General features: G+C 40.6%; 1 protein-coding gene across 1 annotated transcript in view; it reads right to left on the bottom strand.

The window, feature by feature from the left end:
- slc12a8 (solute carrier family 12 member 8) overlaps positions 1–26,996 on the bottom strand; it is a 130,707-nt gene that overhangs the window by 42,611 nt on the left and 61,100 nt on the right. The window contains exons 6-7 of the mRNA XM_069930521.1: positions 7,595–7,708; positions 41–128 (exon numbers count right to left, since the gene is read on the bottom strand). Of these exons, the coding sequence (XP_069786622.1) occupies positions 41–128; positions 7,595–7,708 (202 nt within the window). The remainder of the gene's footprint in view (positions 1–40; positions 129–7,594; positions 7,709–26,996) is intronic.

Genomic DNA, 26,996 nt, shown 5'->3' with positions numbered 1-26,996 from the left:
ATGCTATCTTATTTTCAGGAAGAACTGCCACAGAACCTACGAGATGCCCACAGCTGCTAGGGACCCAACAGGGATGTTGGATGAAGGTTTCTGGAGGTCTCCACTCATGTTGAATCCTGCCATGACACCTGAATATTACAGAAATCAAACTTAATAAAGTAATAAAATTCACAAAATAAATATTCATGGTGACTTAAATGATTAACATAACAATGATCTGTCACAAAATGCAGAGAGTTGTAGTCAGAGAATCTTTTGCCTGGAGATCAGTGTTCAGGAGGGATTTGTTCTGGGACCCTTGTTCTTGGACTTTTAGAAATGACTTGGTCAAAGAAGTGGGTCAATAAGTTTGCAGATTACATGAAATTTGGAGGTGCTGTGCATAGAGTAAAAAGTTGTTCAAGTTACAACACGCTGCAGAGTTGGGTGGAGAAGTGGCAGATGGAGTACAATTCAGATTTCAGATTTATTGTCAGAGTACATACATGACATCCCATACAGCCCTGAGATTATTTTTCCTGTGGGCGAGGCAGAATTACCACTTATTGGTCAAACAAAATGCGTCTACACAGCATGTACGAGTAAATAAATAAAGAACTGTAAACAGATAATGAATGTAAACAAACTGACTGCAATACAGAAATTTTTTTAAAAATCAATAGTGAGAGTCCTTAAATGAGTCCATGATTGAGTTTGTTGTTAAGGTGTCTGATGGTAGAGGGGTAGTAGCTATTCCTGATTCCTGGTGGTATGAGTCTTGTGGCATCTAGATCGCTTTCCTGATGGCAGCAATGAGAACAGAGCATGTGCTGGGTGGTGTGGATCCTTGATGATTGCAAGTCGAACTTGAAGGTGAAGTACATAGTTAATAGCAGGATTCTTAGCAATACGGAGGAGCAAAGGGATCTTGGGGTCTGAAGTCCACAGATCTCTCAAGGTTTCTACACAACTTGATAGAGTGAATGATGGTCTGGCCTTCATTGGTCAAGGGATTGAGTTCAAGAGCTGTGAGCTAATGTTGCAGTTCTATAAAACTCTAATGAGACTATACCTGAAGTATTGTTTTCAGTTCTAGTCACTTCATTATAGGAAGGATGTGAAAACATTACAGAGGGTGTTGAGGTGATTTACCAAACTCTTGCCTGGATTGAAGAACAGGTCTCATGATGAAAGATGGAGTGAGATAGACCTTTGGTGTGATGGAGGAGGAGAGGAAACTTAATAGATGTGTATAAGATTATGAGAGCATAGATGACGTGGACAGCCATCACTTTTATCTCAAGGCTGCAAAAGCCAAAATCAGAGGCCATCTGTTTAAGGAGAGTATCAGGAAGTTTGGAGAAGACTCAAATGCAAGTTCTTGTTTTACATTGAGAGTGGTGGATGCCTGAAATGCACTGCTGGGGGTGGTGATAGAGGCTGCTAAAAGAGATTGGCACATACATCAATGTATGAAAAATGGGTTATGCACAGTGAGGGAGCGAAGGGTGATCCGCAGTAGGTGGTTCATAGAGGTTAGCACAACATCGTGGCCAAAGATATTCAAGCGTGGGTTGAGTGTGGGTCACGTTGGGTGATGTTTGGCACCAAACGCGAGCTTTAGTGAGCAGATGACATCCATCGAAAAAATGTTTGGCTTTCGGAGGTTTTCAGATAAAAGATTAAGCACCTGTACTTCCAAACATCAACGAGCAATCACACACTTCACCTACAAATATATCTATACCCCTGCTCATACAGACAGGGCACAGATATTGACAACTACAGTAGTTGCCAGTATGTGTGCCCTATCTCAATGCAAAATGAAATAAATTCTTAAACATATGCAGTTAAATAGCCTGACGAAAATTAGAGAGAAAGTTAAAGAAGGGCAATATCTTTGAAATGAAAACAAACAGCATCCTTGAAAATTATCTGTTTTGGAGGACAAGACATACATTGTCCTGGTTACCAGACAATCCAGAAAATATATTCAATCAGTAATAGTTAAAGATAAAGAAAAATAGTTTGCATTTTTGGACAAAAAAATTTCCAGAAATAATTTATTTTATTCTTAAGTTTTTAACTGGATTGGGGGTATCTTGATAGATCTCCAGGAGATTCCAATGATATTGAAGTTAAACAAGCTGAAGCTATTATTTGTTGACTCTTCCATCATAACGATTAAACAGGATAAAAGGTATGAATTGAAGTTTGTCTGATGGAGCCTGGAATCAATACAGTAAAGTCCAAATCTCTGGACTGCTTGGGGATTGGGTCAGTCCAGATTTTCAGATTTTCCAGATTCTTGGGCAGTACTTTTAAAATTCAAATTTAAGGGGAATAAGGAGGTAAATCTTGATAATTTATTAATGAAGCATTTTTTTCATATAAAATGCAAAGTACATAAAAACATTTATTTGTTCATTTCTGTGACTTCTGTAGTGCTTATGTGTGCACACACAAAAGCCCATTAACTTTTATAAGTTGGAGAGTTTCCAAGAAATCCAGATTCTCAGGTGGTCTGGATTTATGGCATCTGAATTTTTGCTTTTAATTATCTTTAAACATGAAAACAGAATCAAACTTTAACTTATCTATTATTAATTTAACCTAACTTAACTCCCTTCTAATGCTAAGCGCATGTGTATGTAATGTGTGTGTAAGTTCAGAAAAGTTATTTGGTTCACAGTCCAATCTCACTTCTCATTCCTTCAAGTTCACTGGTTGTAGGAAATTCTTATACTGTGCACAAAATTTAACATGTATAAAGTTCACCAGGCTTTGGTGCTCAAAAGGAAAATGGATACTGCTCTGGAAGTTTTTGTTGGTTTTCAGAGAGATCCACAACTGACGTACTTCCATCAGTTACCTCAGTGTCTTGCTAACGAAACTTGCCCCCTCAGGGTTCTCCAGATGATAACCTCTTTCTTTCAGGTCACCACAGAGTTCTTTTCTGTTTCTCTTATTCCAAGTGAAACATTAGACAGCCAGTCCTCTCCTCTAGCATGAACCACAAGGGCTTTGACCAGGCCGTATTCCAAAATGGGGCTTTCCACAAGCTTTCCAGCTTGTCCTGTTCCAGTCCCAGCTGCTGGCTGTAACAGCCAGTCCTCTCCTCTTGCATGAACCACAGGGCTTTGACCAGGCTATCTTCTAAAAGCTTGCCAGCTTGTCCAGTTTCAGTCTCAGCAACTTCTGCTGGCTGACACTGTCAAGTGATCTCTGCTTCTCTCTCTCTCTCTCTCTCTCTCTCTCTCACTAAGACTGAGAAAAAGCCTGTTTGACTCTCTCTATTTACAAAAATCACATGACCCTCTTAAACAGCAAATTCTTCTTTCAGACAGCAGTGGCTCCAGCTGCTCTTTCATCTGTTGCCTTGATAAACAATAATCCATTAGTGACATCACTTGAAAACTCTTCAAAGCTCTTGCAAAAAGGTGTGAGAAGCCACAACGTCTCCAGTATTTCAAATAAGATCTGTTTTAAAGTGTTTGCATGTGACCTACTCTAACAAGCCTTTCCCAATTTATCTCCCAAAAACATTTCTATATACAAAACCCTTCTCTGACTAGATGTTTGATTTGTTTCAGTGCATTTTCAAATGAAAGCAAGCATTGAGACCATAAATAAAGAGAAGAAAGATAGACCCTTGGATTTCTTCAAAACCCTTTGAGATAATTTCGAGAGAAGGGCAACGCTCAAATAGATGATTACTGAAATGTCATAGAAATTAGAAAAGGGTCTTCTTGCATCATATAAGATGTGAAATAATTACTAAAAGTGGAAGTGCTCATAACATTGCTGAGTCACTTATTCTGCCTTCAGTATCCATAATAATTTCTGATGTCACAAATTGAAATGCCAAAGAAACTATTGAGGCAATTCCTTTGAGTCATTCCATTGTTTCAAGAAGAGTTGATGAGATGGCAAGGGACATTGAAGAATAATTAGTCATTTCATTACAATCTAAGAAATTCTCTTTAAAATTAGATGAATCCACTCTGCAAAAGGAGAATGGCTTTTGGCTTCTGGCTCATGCCAGGTTCTGGAATAGAAATGAGCTGATGGGAGAGATGTTGTTTGCCAGAAGGAATAAAACAAATACCAAGCGACTGACTATTTTCGAAGAAGTTAAGAATTCTTGAGAACAGTATTCCATTCGTCAACATAGTCGTCTGTGTAACCTGATGGTGCCACTTCAATGACTGGATGATACAGACGGTTCATGGCCTGAAACATGTTATAACTTCAGTCTTTACTGTTCTTTATGCCACCTATAGGGAACACTTAGTGGCTAAAAAAAAATTAGGAGGATATTTAAATGCTTCACTTTCAAGTGCTTTATAAAATCACATCCCCTTCAAGACCATCTGTTCTGGGAGCCATGTGAAGAAAATGACAAATATCTCCAGACGTTGCTGAGGTGAGGTGGCTGTAAAAAGGAAATAGCCTTCATCGTTTTGAGATATGATGCTTTCCTTTCTTTCTCATTATGAGCATGGAGAAAAACTTGTTGATGCCAAGTTGGACATACATATTTGACAGATCCAATTTATCGAACAAGGTTACTATAATCTCATTGATAGTGAGGATTGTTATTTTCCTTACAAGTCCATTGGAGCAACATCAGACATTGGGCGTTTTAACAATTTCCAAATCTGAACACGAATGGAGAGGCACTGAAGGACAATGACGTGACTGTTTATGTGAAACACAGAAAACAAATACACACAAATCTGTCAGAAAGATTCAATGACCTGTTAAACTCAATATACATCCCGAATTGGATATTAGTTCCATTTGAAGAACAAACCCACTGACGTTGACACAGAACATTCAGAGAGGTTGATTGATCTTCAGACTAATAGAATTGCAAGCTGTAAATTCCATCAATTTTTTTTTTAAAAAAGCATTCTGGATTAAGAGTGATCTGTCAAATAGATTTCCAAATTTTGGGAACACTACGGGAAAAGACCAAAATATTTTTTTCAATGCCTTTCCCTCAACATACTTAGTTGAATGTAAATTCAGCAAAATGGTTTCCTTGACAAAATCCAGGAACAGATGTGATAACACAAGAGGTGACGTTCGACTCTCACTATCCAATTTGGAGCCTGAGATTAAAAAAACTTGCACAGGAATATCAAGCTCAAGGATCTCACTAAAATTTTCATTTTATAAGAATTTTTTTTAAAGTTCTTTCTATTAAGTTTTTATATCCTCGAGTTTATGTTTAAGGATCCTTAATGACTCATGCTTAAAACCATTACGCTCTAAGAATCTTTTTTTTTTAAATATGTACATTCATTTTTTTTCCTACATGTTAAATAAGAATGATTTTCTATTTGTCGGTTTGTTCTCAAATCACAAGCCACTCAGAGTAAAATCCTGTTTTCTTTTCACCTCAGGTAACAAAATATTTTCGATGTTTTTTATGTAGTCGGTAGGAACGAAGTACAGAAGAAACTAACTAGACTAGACTGCTTCACAGGGAAGGGGCCCATAAATTTTGAGCAGAGTCCTTAGGGAGCCATAGCTAAAAAAAAAATGGCTGATCTCCAATATAAACCAATGTTTAAGGCTCAATGCTGCAGCTAAAATGAAATCTACCGAAATCAGTGATGAGTCAAATTAATGTGCACTTTTACATGAAGATGGAGAATTATTAAACTTCAACACAGAGGATAAATCTTCATCTTCCTCACCATCCTCTTCAGCAGAACCTTAGGGGTCACTCGCACTCTGGTTCTCAGTAAGGCAGAAAGGTGGGGAGATCGGAAATTGGATCCTTCCTTGTGCTGCTTGTGCAAGATCTCTATAAACTCCCAACATCTGGCCTGGAGGTTCCTAAATGTTTCTTCTCCACGTGGAGTGGTAACAGACTTGAGATTCCTGAACATCAGTGGGGATGTTGCATTTCTTTGAGGTGGCTTGGTATCTACTTTTCCTCTGTCCACTTAGTAATTTCTTCCCATGTCTGTTATGGGAGTCAAACATGTGCATGAAACTTGGGTCAGGCCACCCTTAGAATACTGTGTGCAGTTCTGGTTGCCCCATTACAGGAAGGATGTGAAGACTTTGGAAAGGTTGTCTGATTTAGAGGATACGAGTTATGGGAAGAGATTGGAGTGCAGGATGCTGAAGGGAGACCTGATGGAGGTTTTTAAAATCGTGAGAGACATCAGTCAGAATTTCTTACTCAGGGTAAACGTGTCAAACACAAGAGAGCATGATTTTAAGATGAGGTTGAGGAAGTTTACAGGAGAAATACTCAGAGATTGGGTTGCCAGGAATAATGGTGGAAACAAATACAACTGTAGCATTTAAGAGGCTTCTAAATAGACATATGAATATGAAGGGATATCTTTCAAGTGCAAGCAGAAGAGCTTTAGTTTGATTTGAACATCAGGTTCAACACGGATACAAGGTTCCAAGGACCTGTTCCTTTGCAGTTCTGTTCTATAAGTACCCCATTTAACATTAGCCTGAATAACATTGATCTCACATATTGATGATAACCTATCACAGGCTTCCTATTTTGATACTATTGGATAGAATGCAGATATATGATAACAACTATTATTTGGAGACCTGTTATAATTTTTTTTGATGTTGGAGGATCTCTGTTCAAGCAGAAGCCTGTTATACGTGACTCCCTTCAATGAGACGTTCATTCAGGTTTCAATCAGAGGTAGGAAGACAAAAGGCCCTTTCAAACAGCCATGTAAAATGGGATTGACTGGGCAATTTGCACAGTTAGCGACCCAGTTATATGACTGGGTCAACCCAGTCAGAACCCAACCGGGTCGGGTGGTTTGAAAGGGGAAATGGCCGACCCAGTTACTCTGGTGACGTCAGTGCTTGCGTCACAAGGAAACCCCTGACTGAGGTGCCACTGCTGTGAACAGAGGAGATTGGGGGGGGGGGCTGTGATCAGGGGGGACAGAGATCACTGCTGCAATCGGGGAGAGCTCACTGTCACAATCGGGATTGGGAAGAGAGGTCGCTGCTGCAGACAGGGAGGAGAGAGGTAGCTGGTGCAGGGGGAGGGGGGGTTGAGGGGTCACTGGCACGTGGAGGGGAGAGGGGTCACTGCTGCGATTGAGGGAAGTGGGGAGCCACAATGTGCCACTGCTGCAGCCGCCACTCCAATTCACTACGACAGCTCAAATTGGGAGTTTGGGAGCAATGGCTGTCTTCCTTACCCATAATACTCTACACCGCTGGAACTGCTCTGGTGCTGGTTTGGGGATTATGGGTAAGGAAGACGACTATTGCACCCACACTCCCGCATTGAGCCGTCACTGCAAACCAGAGCAGCACGTCACAGCAGCAATCCCTCCCCGGGAGGAATGATGATTTAACAGGTAGGTGCACCTGCAATTTGAAAGGTGCATCCTGCATCCACAACCCAGTAATCGCACCTGGTCCCTGGAGGGCTACCTGGGCACTGCAGTTTAAAAGGGCCTAAAGAAACTCTTCATGGCTCCACTACTTAAAGTTTATCAGCATGTCTTACTTATTTCAATAAAACTTCTTTTGACATTTTAGACCAAGGGTGTGAAGCATTTAAACAAACTATTTATATATGTGAAGAAATAAATTTTCTTACCAGTTGCAGTGGGAAAGAACACGCCAAAAACTGTAAAAAAACTCTCCTCTGGGCTGTAGTTTGGGAATGTATTATTTACGAGTAATTCTTCACTGTATCCTACAAATCCAAAATCTGAGGAATCAAGAGGGAAATACATTCTTAATTGATATTTTCTGGAAATTGAAGGTCAAAATTGAATCATTAATTACACTGGACAATGAAAATATTCCATCCTGAACACTTTTGTGTGTATTTTATGGATTTTGCTGATCATGAAATTCCATTAAAATGTTCTGATCACATCCCTTTTTATTAAAGATATAACCTATTTTTGTGATTCCCTGACATATTTTAATCCTACTTCAAGCATACAAAACCATGAAGAGCAACCTATCATTGAAAATTTCTTCTCTGCATTTGCAATTAGACTTCTTCCTTGCTGATCTTGGTGCAGTCAGTGATGAACATGTACTGTTCTATACATCAGGACATTGTGACCATGGAAAAGCGGTATCAAGGCAACTGGATTCCATCAATGCTGGACGACTATTGTTGGACACTGACACAATAGGCATCATATGTTGAGTACAATCGTTGGCAAAACATTTTCAGGTCAGTTGAACTAAGGTAAAGTGTTACGAGCCCAGAGGACCCCAAAACCCAACATCAACAGAAATTCACCAAGACAAATGGTTACTTAAACAAAAATTGTTTTTACTTATCTTTAAACATTAAAACAGGATCAAACTTTAGCTTATTACTATTAACTTAACGTAACATAACCCCCTTTCCAATTGAAAGCACATGTGTATGTAATGTGTGCAAATTAAGAAAAGTCCTTTGATTCACAGTCCAATCTCACTTCTCACTCCTCCAAGTTCACTGGTTGCAGGCAATTCTTATACTGTGCATAGAATTTAACGTGTATGAATTTCGCCGGGCTTTGGTGCTTGGAAGGTAAATGATTACCACTCAGAAGGGTTCTTGTCAGTTTTCAGAGATTGATTGTTTGCTGGACACAAACTGATTCCTTCTAATCAGCCACTTCAGTGTCTTACCGAAGAAACCTGCCCCATCAGGGTTTTCCAGATGATAACCTCTTTCTCTCAGGTCACGAGAGTTCTTTTTTGCTTCCCTTATTTCAAGCGAAACGTTAGACAGCCAGACATCTCCTCTAGTATGGACCACAAGGGCTTTGACCAGGCTGAACTAAGAACTCACAACCCATCTTCAAAATGTTTTTTTCCACAAGTTTGCCAGCTTGTCCTGCTCCAGTCCCAGCTGCTGAACTGTAGAACTGTAGAACTGAATTCTCTCTCTCTCCCTCTCTCTCTCTCTCACAGAGAAACAGCCTGGTTGACTCTCTCTGCTTGCAAAAGCACATGACCTCTTAGAACAGCAAACTGCACTCTGGACATAATGCTCAGAGTTCTTTCATCTGATGCTTTTCAAAACAAGAATCCATTGGTGAAGCCCCTTGGGCACTCTTCAAAGTTTTTGCAAAGGCATTCAGAGCTGGCCGGTCTAGCTTGAGCAGATCTCCAGTATTTTAAAATGAGATCCGTTTTTAAATGTTTGTAAGTGACCTATACTTAAAAACCTGCCACAATTTATCTTCTTTAAAACATATCTATATATAAAATAAAATACAACATCTGTCACCAAAATGTAAGCATCATTATGTGATTAAACATGCTAAATTCAATGAAAGTTAATTTAATGTTTATCCAACTCCTTACATGATACAATAAATCTGAAATGATCTTTTTATTTACTTTGAAGTTATCTATCATAATCCCCAACATTTTTTATAGGAAGCAAACTTTTTGCAAAACACTTTTGCCCAATATTATCAATCATCAAAATTTTTGAAGAAACCAAAGTTAATGCATGTCCCAGAATCACCTGGCTAAGTTAAAAAGCTACCTACTAGTTGGATTCAATACCTAGTGTTGTACACCTCTAACAGATCAGCCTTCATGGTGCTGAAGCTGAAATTCGTGCTTAGGAAAGAATACAATTTCTCACTGTTGATCATTTTAGTAACCACTTGCTGGGATTCGCTTCTGGGTAAAGCAGGATTCAGGCTTTATTCTGAAGCTTCCAAAGTAGAAGAGCTTCTAACATTTGTTGTCACTGTAAAGGATCATCTAAATATTGGCTTCCAGCCAAAATCATATTCCAAAAAGGTGACCATGCTCAGGAGAAAAGGAGCAATAATGGGCAGTCACATGGATTAACATTTTCATATTTCTTCACCAGTATATGAATATGCTGTTTTATTTGATAATTGTGTAAAAGGTTGTTATAATTATGTATCTTAAGTGAAACCCATATTTTATGAACAATTAGAGATGAACATTCCAAGGATCAACCACCTTCAACATTGTCTGGACCAGTAAATTAATTCCATCTTGCCAGAGACAGATGGGTTGGTAACCTTTCCCTTGGTATGGGGTACCACTGATTGTTTACCTGTTTCCTTTGCAGCAGTATTTGTGAATAAATCTCGTGTACTAGAAATAAGTGGATTAAAAGACCTCCATTGGCCAGATCGTGTGAGACAATGTCCTTGGTGAGTTGACCAAGGACATCCTTCATTCTACAGCAGTCCGCTGCGCCAGTTATATTTCAGTCTCACAAAAACCAAAGGCTGACTACTGGATACCAACGGCCATTTACATTGGAGCTTGCAACCAACAGTTCATGGGGCACTTTAACTACAATAATAGCCTACTGCCTCAAGAAACATGACAGAGTGAGGGAGTCAAGTGATGGAGTAGTGGCCAGTCAGGGAATTCCAGCCCTCTCCCGAAAAGTAAAAAAAAAACACACAAAGCACAAAGGTACAAGATTAAAATTTATAATAAAATAAAAATAAAGGTGAGAAGAAAATGGCAGTGAAGAGAGAAAAGTCGAAAACAACGGGAAGAAAAGAGGAAGAAAGAACATTGGAAGAAGAAGGTGAAGGCCTTACCTGTCCGAAGAGGCCCGCCGTGGAGAGAGAAGCCCGCTCCCTCAGGTCAGTGGAAGTCCCGGGCTCGGGACTACAAAAATGGCTCACAGAGCCAAGTAAAAGTGCACAACCGCGCATGCGCATGAAAAAAAACACACTGACGGGAGGGGGGGAACAGCTGCGGAGTCGATCTCCACAGCTGAGAGAGACACCTGCTCCACAGCAGCAGGTGCAGAACATGGAAAATAACGACAACAAGAAAGAAGAGGGTAAAAAGAAAACAAGGAAACAACAGATGGTCAACCCAGAGGAAGAAGAAGAAGAACAGAAAGAAATGGAAGAAGAGAAAGGCAAGACAATGGATGTATCTTTTTTTAAAGAATATATGGAATCAGTGAAAGAATGGCAATTGCAAGAATTTAATGAGATAAAAAGAAGAATTAAGAATGCAGAAGAAAAAATGAATAAAATAGAAATGGCCATGTCAGAGATAGGAAAAAGAGTGGAAAATATGGAAGAATGAGAAACAATTGTAGAAATGGAAGTAGAGGAATTAAAAGAGAAATTAGAAGAATCTAATAAAAAAGTTAAAGAGGCACATGAGCTGTTAGCTCAGAAGATAGATATAATAGAAAACTATAATAGAAGAAATAATATAAAGATAGTGGGTCTTAAGGAAGATGAGGAAGGCAAGAATATGAGAGAATTTATAAAAGATTGGATCCCCGGGTCCTAGAAAGACCAGAATTACAGGAAGAAATGGAAATAGAGAGGGCACATAGAACTTTAGCCCCGAAACCACAACCGCAGCAAAAACCAAGATCCATTTTAGTAAAATTCTTAAGATATACAACAAGAGAAAATATATTGGAGAAAGCAATGAAGAAAGTAAGAGAAGACAAAAAGCCACAGGAATATAAAGGTCAAAAAAAATTTTTCTATCCAGACATAAGTTTTGAACTCCTGAAGAAGAGGAAGGAGTTCAATACAGCAAAAACGATCTTATGGGAAAAAAGGATATAAATTTATGTTAAAGTACCCAGCGGTACTTAAAATAGTTATTCCAGGGCAACAAAACAGACTATTCTCAGATCCAGAGGAAGCAAGGAAATTTGCAGAACAACTACAAAACAAGCAGAGAGATGAGAGTAAAAATGACCACGAACTATATGTATGTGTGTAAAGGGGTATATGTGTGTATATATATAGTGTGTATACATGAATGTATCCGCATTTAGAGGAAAATATATAGAGTATAGACAAGAATTAATAAGGGAGGGAAAGGAAATAGAGGGAATAAGGAGGGAATTAAAAGAGTGACCTTTGTTACATATGAAAATTGAAATCTTTTCTGGGGGGGGGCTGGGTGGGGAGGAGTTACGGTCACTGCAAAATCAGTTGACGTTTGCGAGTGAATTTGCAAATCCAAATGGAGAGGGGAGATGTGGTTGCCCGACAAGGGATAAAGGGCAACACAGGAGGGGTAGGGGAGAATGGGGTTAAAGAAGTTTTAAAAACGAGAATAAGGAAAATGTTTGATGTTTTAGAAATGTTGTGGTATAAAGTGTTCAAAACAAGAAAGCAGAAATGGATAAGAAGAAAAGGTGATGATGGAGAAATGGAAAGGGAAGATAAACAAAGTATGAAATGGCTACGCTGAACTATATGACTTTAAATATTAACGGAATACATAACCAAATCAAAAGGAAGAAACTACCAAATTTACTGAAAAAAGAAAAAATTGATATAGCATTTGTGCAAGAAACACATTTAACTGAATTGGAGCACAAGAAATTAAAGAGAGATTGGGTAGGACATGTTACAGCAGCGTCGTATAATTCAAAAGCAAGAGGAGTAGCTATATTAATTAGTAAAAATGTGCCAATTAAAATAGAAGAGGAAATAATAGATCCAGCAGGGAGATATGTAATGATAAAATGTCAGATATATTCGGAGTTTTGGAATCTACTCAATGTATATTCACCTAATGAAGAAGATCAAAAGTTTATGCAAGATATTTTTTTGAAGATAGCAGATACGCAAGGGAACATATTAATAGGAGGGGATTTCAACCTGAATTTGGATTCAAATATGGACAAAACTGGGAAAAAAATTAACAGAAAGAACAAAGTAACCAAATTTATAATTAAATCGATGGAAGAAATGTAACTTTTGGATATATGGAGGAAACAACACCCAAATGAAAAGGAATATTCATATTACTCGGGTAGACATAAAACATACTCAAGAATAGACCTATTTTTGTTATCAGCTCGCATGCAAGATAGAGTAAGAAAAACAGAATATAAAGCTAGAATATTATCAGACCATTCACCCTTGATATTGACAATAGAGTTAGAGGACATCCCTCCAAGAATGTATAGATGGAGATTAAACTCCATGCTACTTAAAAGGCAGGATTTTAGAAAATTCATTGAAAGACAAATTAAAAGGTATTTTGAAATAAATACGGAATCAGTGAAAGATAAGTTTGTACTATGGGATGCAATGAAAGCGTTCATTAGAGGGCAAATAATAAGTTATGTAACCAAGATGAAGAAGGACTATAATCGGGAAACAGAGCAGTTGGAAAGGGAAATAGTAAATATAGAAAAAGAATTAGCAATGAAGGAAGATACAACTAAAAGAAGAGAATTGGCGGATAAAAAAATAAAATATGAAACACTACAAACATATAAGGTGGAGAAGAACATAATGAAGACAAAACAGGAATATTATGAACTAGGGGAAAAAACGCACAAAATTCTAGCATGGCAGCTTAAGACAGAACAAGCTAAGAAAATGGTATTGGCATCAAGGAAAAAAGACAAACAAATCACATATAATCCAACGGAGATCAAGGAAAACTTTAGAGAATTCTATGAACAATTATACCAAACTGAAAACGAAGGGAAAGAAGGGAAAATAGATGAATTTTTAACTAAAATTGAACTACCAAAATTACAAATAGAGGAACAAAATAAATTAACAGAACCATTTGAAATAGTAGAAATACAAGAGATAATAAAAAAAACTGCCAAATAATAAAACACCAGGAGAGGATGGATTCCCAATAGAATTCTATAAAACATTTAAAGATTTATTAATTCCTCCCCTCCTGGAAGTAATCAACCAGATTGACAAAACACAAAGCTTACCAGATTCATGTAAAACAGCAATAATTACAGTAATACCAAAGCAAGGGAAAGATCCACTCGCACCAGCGTCATATAGACCAATATCATTACTTAATACAGATTATAAGATAATAGCTAAACTATTAGCAAACAGATTAGCAGATTATGTACCTAAAATGGTAAATTTAGACCAAACTGGATTTATTAAAAAAAGACACACAACAGACAATATTTGTAAATTTATTAACTTAATTCATGCAGTAGAAGGGAGTAAAGCGCCAACAGTAGCAGTTGCTTTAGATGCAGAGAGGCCTTTGACAGAGTAGAATGGAATTATTTATTCAAAGTATTTCAAAAATTCAGTTTACCAGAGAAGTATATTAATTGGATTAAAGCATTATATAAGGGGCCATTGGTGAAAGTGACGATAAGTGGATATATATCAAAGCAATTTAACTTAAGCAGATCAACAAGGCAGGGATGCCCACTATCACCCTTATTGTTCGCGTTAGCTATAGAACCACTAGCAGAATTGATAAGAACAGAAAATAATATAAAAGGGATAAAAATAAAAGACAAGGAATATAAAATCAGTTTATTTGCAGATGATGTTATAGTATACTTAACAGAACCAGAACTATCAATAAAAGAATTATATAAGAAATTGAAGGAATATGGAGAAGTGTCAGGTTACAAGATAAATGTAAATAAAAGTGAAGCAATGCCAATGAATAATGCAGATTTCTCAAAATTTAAGAAGGAATCACCATTCAGATGGCAAATGCAAGCAATAAGATACCTAGGTATACAAATAAATAAAAACCTCGGTCATCTATATAAACTCAATTATCATCCACTAATGAAAAAATTACAGGACAATTTAGAGCATTGGAAAGATTTACCATTAACACTAATAGGAAGGATAAACTGTATTAAAATGAACATTTTCCCAAGGATATTATACCTATTTCAGGCATTGCCAATACACTTGACAGAGAAATTCTTCAAGGAGTTAAAGAAAATAATAAGGAAATTTTTATGGAAAGGGGGGAAATCGAGGATAGGACTAGATAAATTAACAGAATGGTATAAACAAGGAGGCTTACAACTGCCAAACTTTAAAAATTATTATAGAGCCGCACAATTAAGATATCTATCAGATTTTTATCAAACAAGGGAAAAGCCAGATTGGACTAGATTAGAATTAGATAAAATAGGGGAAAAGATACCTGAACACATATTATATAAATGGGATGAAAAATTGGTACAACGTAGGAGTTCTCCAGTATTACATCATCTACTCAATATTTGGAAAAAAGATTCATGTAGAAAGGAATAAAACAAATTACCAATTACCAAAACTAATATTGACGCAAAATAAGTTACTCCCTTTTACAATAGATAACCTTTCCTTTAGAGAATGGGAGAAAAAAGGGATCAAAAGAATAGAAAATTGTTTTTCAGGAAATAGATTATTATCCTTTGAACAAATGAAAGATAAATACAATATAACTCAAGATACAGTGCTGGCATATTACCAATTGAGATCCTACTTGAAGGACAAATTAGGAAGCAGTCTGAGGTTACCAGAGGGAAGTAACTTTGAATATGTGATTACAGATACAATGATAATCAAAAGATTTATAACAAATATGTATATTAAACTGCGAGAAAAGGAGAATGAGGAAACAAATGGTAAAACTAAACAAAAATGGGAACAAGATTTAAATATAAAGATAAAAAAGGAAACATGGGAGAAGTTATGTTCTGGAACGATGAGAAATACAATAAATACGAGGTTACGTATGATACAATATAACTGGATACACAGGCTATACATTACACCTCAAAAGTTAGATAAATGGGACCCAACAGTATCTGACAGATGTTTTCGATGTAAAAAAGAAATGGGAACAACAATTCATGCAATCTGGACATGTGAAAAAGTAGAAAAATTTTGGGAAGATCTAAACCAAATATTAAATAAAATTACAGAAAACAATATACTAAAAAATCCAGAGATCTTCCTTCTAAGTAACATAAAAAACAAAGAATTTGGAATTGATTTGGAAGGTGCACAAAAAAGATTTGTTAAGATAGCTCTAGCCGTAGCAAAAAAATGTATTATGTCAACCTGGAAATTGGAAGATAATTTGAAAATACAACAATGGTATATAGAAATGAATAAATGTATTCCATTAGAAAAAATAACATATAGTTTAAGAAATAATATTGAAATATTTGAACAAATATGAGAGCCTTACATGAAACACAATAGAGAAAACCTACCGGGGACATTCACTACCTAAATTAACGAAAGGAGAAGGAAATGAAAAGAATTGACTCAGTGGAATTTCTTGTTTATTTTTATTGAATGACAAAATTGTTTGACTGGTTTAATGTATCTTAGATTTTGTACTTTAAGTGGATGGGGGGAGGTAGGGAGGGTGGGATGGGACGAATGGGGGGAGAAAATGGCACTGTATATATTTGAAAAGGAAAGTATATGTATCATGGTCAATGTGGTTTATGGTGTGAAAAATAAAAAAATAAATATATAAAAAAAAAGAAACATGACAGAGTGGACACCATAGGCACACCAGAAGTAATGATCCCGCCATTTGAATCTCTCTAGAGTTGGACACAAAACTAGGCTAAACGTTCATGTGTGCTGCAGATCTAAGTCTTCATGAAAAATAGCCTTGCCATCATCTAAAAGAGAAACCATAGCAAAGTCAAAGTTCAGATTTATTGCCGGAGTGCATACATGGCATAATATACAACCCCGAGATTCTTCTACCTGATGGTCAGGCAGAATTTCTACTTATCAGTAACTGTAAATTGTACTCTAGAAAGATATGAATCCAAAGGAGAGAAATGTAAACAAACTAATACAGAAAAAATAAATTGATCAACCATCAATAACTCAAAGAGACAGGAAGTTATGCAAAACTGACAGACTTTTATTCACAATAGAATGGAGGCCCGTCCATGCTGGTCAACTGACCTGAACTGGGGAGGGGGCTGTGGAACTGTTACCTTCATTCAGGAGTCTGTGGATGGAGCCACAGGTACAATCAGCAAATGGGTGTGCCTTGACAGATAAATATACAGACAGCTGTTTACCAAATTCACCGCTTGTTTTTAAAAAAAGAGTTCAGTGAGATGAAGTGCATTAGATAAAGTTAAGTCTCTCGGGTGGTCCGATTTGCTGCTGCGACTGTCGTAGTACAGGCAGTGACTGCAGCGCAGTGATGGGATCCTGGACAGTCTGGGGCGTCTGTATGCAGTCATTGGCATTGGCTTAGTGGTTGCGCAGCGTCGAGTCTGGCATGCCATCCATTGGGGTTGGGGTAACCTGCCATGGCCCTGGTGCATCATAGATGGTGAGAGGTGAAAGGAGTGCAGGGTGATCAGTAATCGTTTCAGGAGCCCCTGAGGGTGCCAGATCCTAACAGAGACCTCTGTTTGTGCCCATCAGGATATGCCACGTAGGCATATTGGGGGTGACATGGAGGAGATGGACCCTTTCGACTAGTGGGTCGGACTTATGACTCCTCACATTTTCAGAGTAGAATTGGCCCTGGGAACATCAGCCTTGTTGGCAACGTGGTCCCTGTAGCAGACTTTGTAGGAAATGAAATCATTTGATCATGGGGTGTGGCATTGATATCAGTACATTAGGAGGGACCTTATTGAGTACCTCAAAGAGGACCTCGCCATCAGGAGACAGGAAGGCCTCTAGACTGCAGGGCTAGGAGGAAGGCCTTCCCGATGGTAGGATTCTCCCTTTCCACCTGCAGGGAAAGATGTACATCTTTATGACTGTGGCAGGTGTTTGGGCAGGTGAATGGAAAATGCAAGTACTTCTCAATGACATTGAGGAAGTACACATTGTGGACTGAGGAGGGGAGGGGGGTCCTTTGAAATTGATATTCAATTGTTCAAAGGGGTGGGTGGCCTTTATCAACTGCCCTCTGTTTGGTCGATAGAAGTGCAGTTTGCCAGAATCATTATGCATCAACCGTGTAGGACTTTTAAGGCTAAGGAGACCTTTCGGCTTACTGGTCTTATCATGGCACCGTATCAAGGTCCAAAACCTTCCTCGTTGTCCACAACGGCTCCAATCTTAGTGTCTTCTGCAAACTTGCCAATCCAATTTACCACATTGTCATCCAGATCATTGACATAAATGACAAACAACCATGACCCCAACAGTGATCCCTGAGGCACGTCACTAGCCCGAGGCCTCCTCACAGCTCTCTGGCTTATCCTGTCTAGTCCAATCCAGTTTACTACCTCACCGTGAATACCTACCACTGCCTTTCTTGTCTGGTGCAAACCTTTCAGCCATTTGCAGGTCCAGGATATTTTTCCTCCTTAACCTTCACATAGAAGAATGATTATAATTTATAATTTAAACATACAGCACAGTTACAGACCCTTTTGGACCATGAGTCCGTGCTGCCCAATTACATCCAATTGACCTACAACTCTGGTACATTTTGAACAGTGGGAGGAAACTGAAGCAGACAAGGGGAGAATGAACAAACAAATTACAGACAGTGCCAGAATCGAAAGCCAGTGTTGCGCTAACCGCTATGGTGAAACATCTAGGTGACTGACCTTTCTTACCTCTGGTCCTTCTGCTATCTTTCCCACGATGTATTCACAGGACTCCTAACGTCAGTTCCAGCCCTAATCCATCTCCTTGATAAGACAGGCCAGCTTTACAGTTTGGTATGGTTTTGGGGGCCTTAATGCACGTATCAACATATTTAGATGAGACATCCACATAAATCATTGTACAAGCAAGAAACAAGAAGAAACTGTGCTGCTTACTTTACAAAAATTGATGAAACTGAGCCACACAGACCCAAAATGCATTTTTACAAACTGTGCAGTTTATTTGGCCCTGCAAGCCTTGTACTCAAGAACACAGAGAATCACAATAAATGCATGATGCAAGTATTTCTCATTCAAATTCATCGACTAAATGCTGAGAACCTTTATATACTATTAACCCAGTTATCAATTAGGCCAAAGAACGAGTAGCTCATTTTAAAAACGTATGGGGGGTTGTAGGTTAATTGGGTAGCATGGGCCTGTTACTATGCTGTATGTCTAAATTTAAATTTAATATTTACTTTTTTCTTCTGTGGAGGAAATTTTTTTTATTGATAAATGTATATGACAGATAAGATAACTGAAAAGGGAAACTTTTAATAGAAATTGAGAGTTGTTTACAGACAGCAACAAAAGATGTGAGGTTACTAGAGCTGCAATTTCATCTGCTTGTTGATGCTGGCATGGAGTCAACCAGTTCAAAGTCCAAGTTGCAAATGTTCTGCCAGTGCAGTTTGTCAATTCAAAAAGAATTGGTCTCAGTTTAGGGGGCTGGAGGGTTGAAATTAATTTGGGGAGGTGAGGGCAAGACTTGGTCTCAGTTAGGGTTGAAGTTAATTTGGGGAGGTGAGGGCCTCAAAATAACCTTTTTTTTCCTGTGACCCCCCCCCCCCCCACCCCCGTGAGAATCTGAGTGGTTACCTTTAACCCAAGCAGGCAAGAAGTTGAATGGGTGCTCCATCAGCTGATAAACAATAAGGCTACTCAGACAGAAAAGAACCAAAGCATAGTAGAGATGTACATCTTTATGTCCTAATTTTTCCTTATCTTGGAAGAGGAAAGCATTCCAAACTCGAGGAGTTCAGAAGCATGGTAGCCATGATAAAAAAAAGGGGGCAGTGTGGTAACTGCAGAGGTCCCATGCTCTCTGCCCTAGCAAAGTCAATACAGAAATCCCCTTCAAATAAAAAATTTTAAAAAAACAAAAACTTTGTCCTCTCAAAAGCCTTCATGTCTAGTAACCATAAATTAATTCAGAAGATACTTCTCAGATTTGGCACCTCCCCCCCCCCCCCCCCCCAGCCACAAAAAAAATTGGAATGGAGTTAATCCACAGCATGAATGGGAAACTGCAAACTTCACCAATACCACCCCAGATCACACCAACCTCAGATATTCTGTTCAAATACATAACTGATGGGATAGTTGAGTCATGTTCTGAACAATCAATGATGTTTTCACTGAACTGTACAAGGGACTGAACTTACGTGTCACAAATGGAGGACGGAGGTCCTCTACCAATCTGTCCTTGAGTTCCCAATTCAATATGGTGCAGTGAATTGGGATTCACTGGTAGTGTGTTGTGCTGATGGCTGGCTCTGCCTCTCGGCTCCACCCCATCTGTTCACATACAACACGGGTTTCCCACCTAAACCCAGAGCCCTCTGAAGAATATTGTGAGACCCTACCCTCAGTTATGCTAATAAAAATGTTTGTTCTCCCTCCAGTCATGAGAGCTTTTATTTGTGCTACAATTTTATTAGCTTATTATCTACATGATGGAAGAGCTACTCAAGCGTGGTATACTGCTGATAGACCTTTTGTCCTGCAAGGCGACTGAGGAGTTCAAATACCAGTTGACTGCTTCCAGGCCTACCTGAACACGTAGGCCATACTGATGAACTCAGGAGGTTAGCACTCGTTTTGAGGGTAGGAATGACCAGGTATGCAGTCATCAGTGACTGCACCATTTATGATACTGCCATCGAGGCTTTGAAGGCTCAGTACCTGAAGTCACAGAACAAGGTCCTAGTGAGGCATTGACTCGCTCTACGTCACCAATGGCCAGGAGAGACCATCGACGCTGGATCTGTGGATGCTTGCCAAGAAGTGCAGATACAAAGCGGCTACGTGCCACACTCGCGAAGAACAGATCCTGGACACTCGAGTCGCGAGGGTCCACTCAATATCGAGTTGGGTAAGAAGGACCTGGCTAGTCACGTTGAAGTGGCCAAATCGTTGGAAAAGGCCAAGCTTGATAATGACAACTTTGAAGCCAGCAACCTCGCTTACCCAGGTGACCTCTTCCAAGTGCTGGCTGCTCCACTACCCCAGCCCTAATGGCTGCCGATTCCCGTGCTAAGGAGCACTCCCATGCTAGAAGTGCTTCTTCTGCGGCAAGAACCAGCATCCCCGATCTCGTTGCCCGGCTAAAGGCTCAGTGTGTTCCAACTGTGGCAAGAAAGGACATTGGGCGAGGGTTTGCTGCACGAGGGGAAGCCCAGGGAAGTCCACGACCTGCACTGTTCCTGAATCCAATTGCAGCCCCAAGCTGTCTGCCCTGAATTCACCCAAGCCACTTGCTGCGCTACCCACCGACAGAGAGCAGCAGTGAGGAAACGCCCGAAAAGGCTCGGCGGCCATCTTGCTGCGACCCAAATTCAAACTCGGCAGCATCATCGCCAGAGGAGGAAGGAGGGCAGCCTTCTTTCTGCACCACAAAGTCGACGCCTCCTTACCCATGGGCAACACAGGACAGTGGGGGCCACTCGAGCAGAGTATGGAGTCTCCGGGGTCCTAGTCTTGATGGTTCTAGACGAGGACAGACCTCACCAGCTCAGCAACTCCATCATGACTGTGAAGGTTAAAGGACATTTCACTAAATGCCTAATGGACTCAGGCTCTACTTAAAGCTTCATAGACTAATGGACTGCGTAGGAATACAACCTAAAGATGTATGATGTATCCTTCCAATTAATGCATATTCCTTGCATCTCATTCACATTCTATGTATATTCAACAACATTGTATGGTACATTTGTCATTTAAAGGGGGAAATTTTGTAAGATATGCCTGTATGTATTTAATGAATCATGTGCTCCAGTGTTGTTGGGTCCAGACTTCCTGTGTCACTTTAAAAGCGTGATCTTGGAGTATTCTGGTCCCCTCCCCCCATAATGGTTCAGAACGGAGGGCTTCTAAAATCAGATCCCACATGCACCTTCTTCATTCTTTACACTGAATATCAACCCACGGGGGTTGTAACTGATAGTTCTGCTTGTGGCTATCCCCTTGGACAGGAAGTACTGATGACTGAGGACCTCTGGTCACTGTGAACATAACTGGGATATACGAACAAGGTGAAGATGTTACGTGGAGCTTTAATGGCCATAGGCATAGTCAGATCTGGGCAGCGGATTGCAAATGAGAACCATGAGTACTCATCCACGATATTCAGGAAGTATACATTCCTATTTGTGGACGGGAGGAGCCCCTTGAAGTCCATACTAAGATGTTCGAAGGGGCAAGTGGCCTTGATCAGGTGAGCTCCCTCTGGCTGGTAGAAGTCCAGCTTGCACTCCGTGCAGATCAAACAGTTATGGGTCAGCTCCCTGATCTCATCCACCGAATAGGGGAGGTTGCTGGTCCTCATGAAGTGGTAAAGCCTGGTGACCCTGAGGCTATCATGGAGAGGTTGGAGGCAATCAACTTGTGCCCTGGTGCAAGTTCCCCTGGACAGAGAATCGAGTGGCTCATTGAGCTTCCCCGACTGATACAAGATCTTGTAATTGAAGATGGACAGCTCAATTGTCCATCGCATGATCTTGTCACTTTTGATTTTTCCCTGCTGTTTATTGTTAAAACATAAAAGTGATGGTTCTCTGGTTCACCAACAGGGTGAAGGGTCTCCCATCCAATTAGTGCCTCCAGTGGCACACCACCTCCACTGTAGCCAGTGCCTCCTTTTCAGTGGCCGAGTGCCTGAGTTCGGGGCCCTGGAGGATTTGGGAAAAGAATGCTGTGGGCTTGCCTGCTTGGTTCAGTGTGGCAGCCAGGGTAAAGTCAGAGGCTTCATTCTGCATTTCGAAAGGGATAGATTCATCACAGCGTGCATGGCTGCCTTGGCAATCTCCATTTTAATGCCCTCGAATGGCTGGGGGCCTCTGCTAACAGTGGAAAGGTGGTTGTTTTTAACCAGGGGGTGGACTTTGTCCATGAGAAGAACCCCACGCACCTTTTTAAAGCCTTGGGGTTCTGGGGCAGTGGGAATTCCAGCAGGAGGCGCATGCACTCATGGTCAAGGAAAATGACACCATGCTCCACCATGTACCCCTGTATGGCCAACCGCATGGTACTGAACAAACACTTTTCCTGATTGTATGTTAAGTTCAGGAATATTGCAGTGGCCAGAAACTTTTGTAGATTTTCATCATGTTCCTCTTGGGGAGGGCTGCAGATGGTGACATTATCCAAATAAGGATTCGTGGCTTTTACTTTATTGTCATCCATCATGAGGTCCATTTCCCTTTGGAACACTGACACTCCATTCATGAGGCCAGATGGGACCCGCAGAAAGTGACAGAGGTGGCCGTTGATCTCAAACGCTGTATAGGGATGGTCCTCCAGGTGGATCGGGATCTCACCAGATCCGACAAGATCTATGGTGGAGAAGACCCGGAAGTGAGCGATCTCATTCACCATATCGGCTATGCGGGGGAGGGGGTAGGCATCCAATAAGGTGAACCTATTGATGATCTGCCTGTAACTTGATGCTTCTCCCCACTCTGAACTACTACCACCACCTGTGCCCTCCAGGGACTGTTACTGGGTTCAATGATACCCTCTGCTGGTAGCTGCCCCACTTTGGCTTTTATGTACTCCCTGTCCCCGGGGCTGTGCCACCTACATTTCGTGGTGACAGATTTCCAGTCAGGGGTGAGGGACCCAGAGAGTAGCCAGCCCACAGGTCGATTGCCCTCTAAAGCGTTCCACATTCTGAAAGGGGGTGGGGGGGTGCAGAATTGGTTATTTCTGATCATGATTGGGGGGTGAGGACCATCAAACTGCACAGGCACTGTAAATTAAGCCCCAGTATGACTAGTGCGCAGAGATGGGGCATTACTAGCAATTTAAAGTTTTTATACTTCGTGCCCTTTTGCAGCACCCGCGGATTTCCGTGGAGTGGGACACCCTCCAATGCTACCTTGAACTTGGCAGTGGACACTGGCAGGGCACAGTGTTGGACTGTGCCGGGTGTATAAAGCTCTCCATACTTCCAGAGTCGAACAAGCATCCCGTGGTGTGGCCATTCACCTCAATGTCCCTTATCAATCACGTCAGTTGGTGTGGCCTGTTCTGATCTAACACAATGGAGTGTCAACTCATTGTCGGAGTTGCTGCTGTTGTCACATTGGGATGGCTACCTCCAAGATGGCCACTCAGGAGATCTCGAAGATGGTTGCCCCCTTCGATTTCATGCGGGGGGGTCTGGAAGGCAAGCTGGACAAGATGTCATCCATCATCATCGGTCTCCCGCCCCTGCCGTTCGATTCTCAATTACTGGAAATGACGCTGGAAGAGGGTCACGGCCTGCACGCAGCACTGCTTGAAGGGGTTTTAGAGTGGCATACCTTAGTGTAGTGCCCCTTCCTCTGGCAATTCAAATAAGTTATGCTACAGGCCGAGGAATATTTTAAAGGTGTTGGGTTTGGCCACAAAAATTACACTTTATGTGCTCAGCAGCTACAATGACAGTCAGGGACCCTGAGTCCAAAGATGGCGGTGCCCATGCACCCCATCTGGTGGCGCCCGAGCACCCCATCTGGTGGCCGCATGCTTTGTTGAGTAGGCTTCAGCGTTCTTTTGGGCTGTTTCTAATGATCGAGCCAACAGTACGACTTCCTGGAGGATCCGGTGGCTCTTTTCCAGGAGTTGCTCATGGATGTGGCTGGAATGGAAACTGGCCACTAACCAGTCACAGATGAGTTCTTCTTGGTAGGCAGTGGCTGTTACTTCCTTGCATCTGCAGGATCGTCCTAGCTCTCTCATGGGCCTCACAAAATCATCGACAGACTCCTCAGAGCCCTGGTATTGGGTGCCTAGTAAATACCAGGCATACATCGAGTTCATGGTGGCCCCATATTGCTGTCGCAGGAGGGCCATCATGTCGTCGTAGTTCTCGCAGTCCCGTATCATTTGGTAAGCTTGGTGGCCCACTGATGCAAAGATCAGATCATCTTTATCGCCGTCTGCTGAGATCTCGTGGCGCCTCATGAAAGCCTTCAGACAGTGTAGACATATCAAATTTAATGGAGGCCTCTGGTTCCTTGGGATCGCCTTGTCTATAGCAAAGTAATCAGGACATTAAATTATAGCTTACTCAATGACCACACGCAGATACAAAGCACATGGTCAAAGGCTTTGGTGCCCTGAAACCTCCAGCATACATGCTTCTGGCCCGGATCCAAAGCTGGAATTGAGGGAGGAGATTAGGGCTCTCAGCCTTTTTGGGAAACTACAAGGAGTTACCAGATCGGAGGCAGGCCAGCCAGAGGAGTCCAGTGAGGTTCCCCCACCTGCATTACCATGATCCACCACACTCTTTCTATAACCTTGCACTTAAACCAACATCCTGGAAATCTCCTCTGAGCTCTTCCAACTAATTGTTATCTCTCTGATAGCTTGGCAACCAGAACTGCACAAACGTGGTCTCACTGATGACTTGTGCAGCTGTATCGTAAGGTCTCAAGTTTTGTATTCAATAACCAATCTAAGGAAGGCAAGTATGCCAAATGCATTCTTCAACACTCAGTCCACCAGAGTTACCACTTTGAAGGAACTATGCACCTGTTCCCTGAGGTCTCTCTGTTCTAAACTCTTTGCGCAAGTCCTACCCTGGTTTGACTTACCGAAGTGCTACACCTTGCACCTGTCAGAGTTGCATTCCATTTGCCACTCTTTCCAACTGATCTAGACCGAGGCCAAAATAAAATCATGAAAATATCTCGGCAAGGTCCTCTGCTATTTCACCCCTAGCTTCTCACAAGGTCTGAGAATGCACTTGATCAGTCACCAAGGTCACCAATGTCTCCTCCCCATACTTTGTAAATTGCTTGTAGAATTCAATGGGGCAGTATTGAAAAGGCCATCTCAAACTCAGACTGTGAAATCGGTCACTGGTTAAACCTACCCTATATACAGCATCCCAATTAAAATGTATTGGGGGAGGGAGGAGATTGGGGGGGAAGTAACATTAGTTCAAATTTACTGTTAAAGTGCAGACATGACATCACAGCCTCGTACAGGACATGACAGGGTTCATAGGAGAAAGATACACATTTGCTTTTCTTAAAATTGGTTTCAATTATTTTCTGATTTTTAGTTTGTGATTTTTTTTGTTTTTTAAAAAAATGCTAATGTTTATTGTCATACAGACATACAGCATGGTAACAGGCCATTTTGGCCCATGAGTCCATGCCACCCAATTAACATACATCCCTAGTACATTTTTAAAATGGTGGGATGAAACCGGGGAAAGTCCACACAGACATGAGGACAACATACAGACAACACGGATTCAAACCCCAGTCCTGATCTCGGGCACTGTAAAGGCATTGTGCTAACCGTTACATCAACCATGCTGCCCCATATATGGACAAATTTTTACTTGCTGCAGCCAAACAAGTATTTGGAAAACAAACTATAATAGTAAACTTAGTTGACTTAAGAAAGGCAATAAATTCCAAGCATTACTGCATGTGAATGTCAAACACATTCACAAACATTTGTTAGGCCTGATCTCAGCCACAGCTTTTACTGCCTGTGGACCTTGGGGTGGGGCCTCATCTGTTGTTAAAGTTATTCCGAATGCAGCTGGCTGTCTGTGCTAAGAGAAGCCCAATGCTCCACTGGGCAAGACCAGACACCTGGTGGCTGAGATTCCAGAGGGAGAATGGAACATCTATATTGCAATACTGCCAAGTTACAGCAGTTAAACTTAGTGCTTCCACCAGTATTAATGTTGTACGGATTGGAAGAATGGCTCTAAAATGGAGATGGAGTAAGGCAGTGCACATCCATGAAGACAAACCACACAGGAAGATGGAATCATTAATCCCATATTCATCAAAACCTGCATGTTACTTGCACAAAGGCTTAAGGTAATAAATTCACATCTGATTTCACACTGAGCCAGAAAGATTTTAGATGCATTTGTTTTTATCTTTGCAGAGCTTCTAGGAAGACTATATTTTTTTCAATTTTTTTTTAAAGTATTATCTCCTGTTCTCAATTGTTATTCAGATCTTCACAATGCAAAATAGATCTTAAGTTTGGGGAGCTTGGTTACAGTTGGCACCTGATCATCAGAGCTTATGCAATTGAACCACAAATGGGGTGATCTAAGAGGAATCATCAAGGCCTGAAAACTTGATTACAAGATTGAAGAATGTCTTTTCTTGGTGTCTCAAGCAATGTTACTTTTTGAAATCTGTTGCCGAAAACAAATAACTAGTTGCTTATATGAATTTATAAACAGGCTGCATCCGTGGGTAGAAATGATCAATCAACATTTCAGATCAGAAATATTTATCAACACTAAAGTAAAAAATGGAGATGATATATACTTTTTACTTGAGCCTTGGATAAAGGAACCCAACCCAAAAACATTAACTGACCATTTCTACCCTTGGTCGCTGCCTGA

Source organism: Narcine bancroftii, chromosome 4, assembly GCF_036971445.1.
Source record: "Narcine bancroftii isolate sNarBan1 chromosome 4, sNarBan1.hap1, whole genome shotgun sequence".
NCBI classification, from domain to species: Eukaryota; Metazoa; Chordata; class Chondrichthyes; order Torpediniformes; family Narcinidae; genus Narcine; species Narcine bancroftii.
Note: the sequence above shows the minus strand (reverse complement) of the source record. Positions and strands in the feature narration are given on the sequence as shown.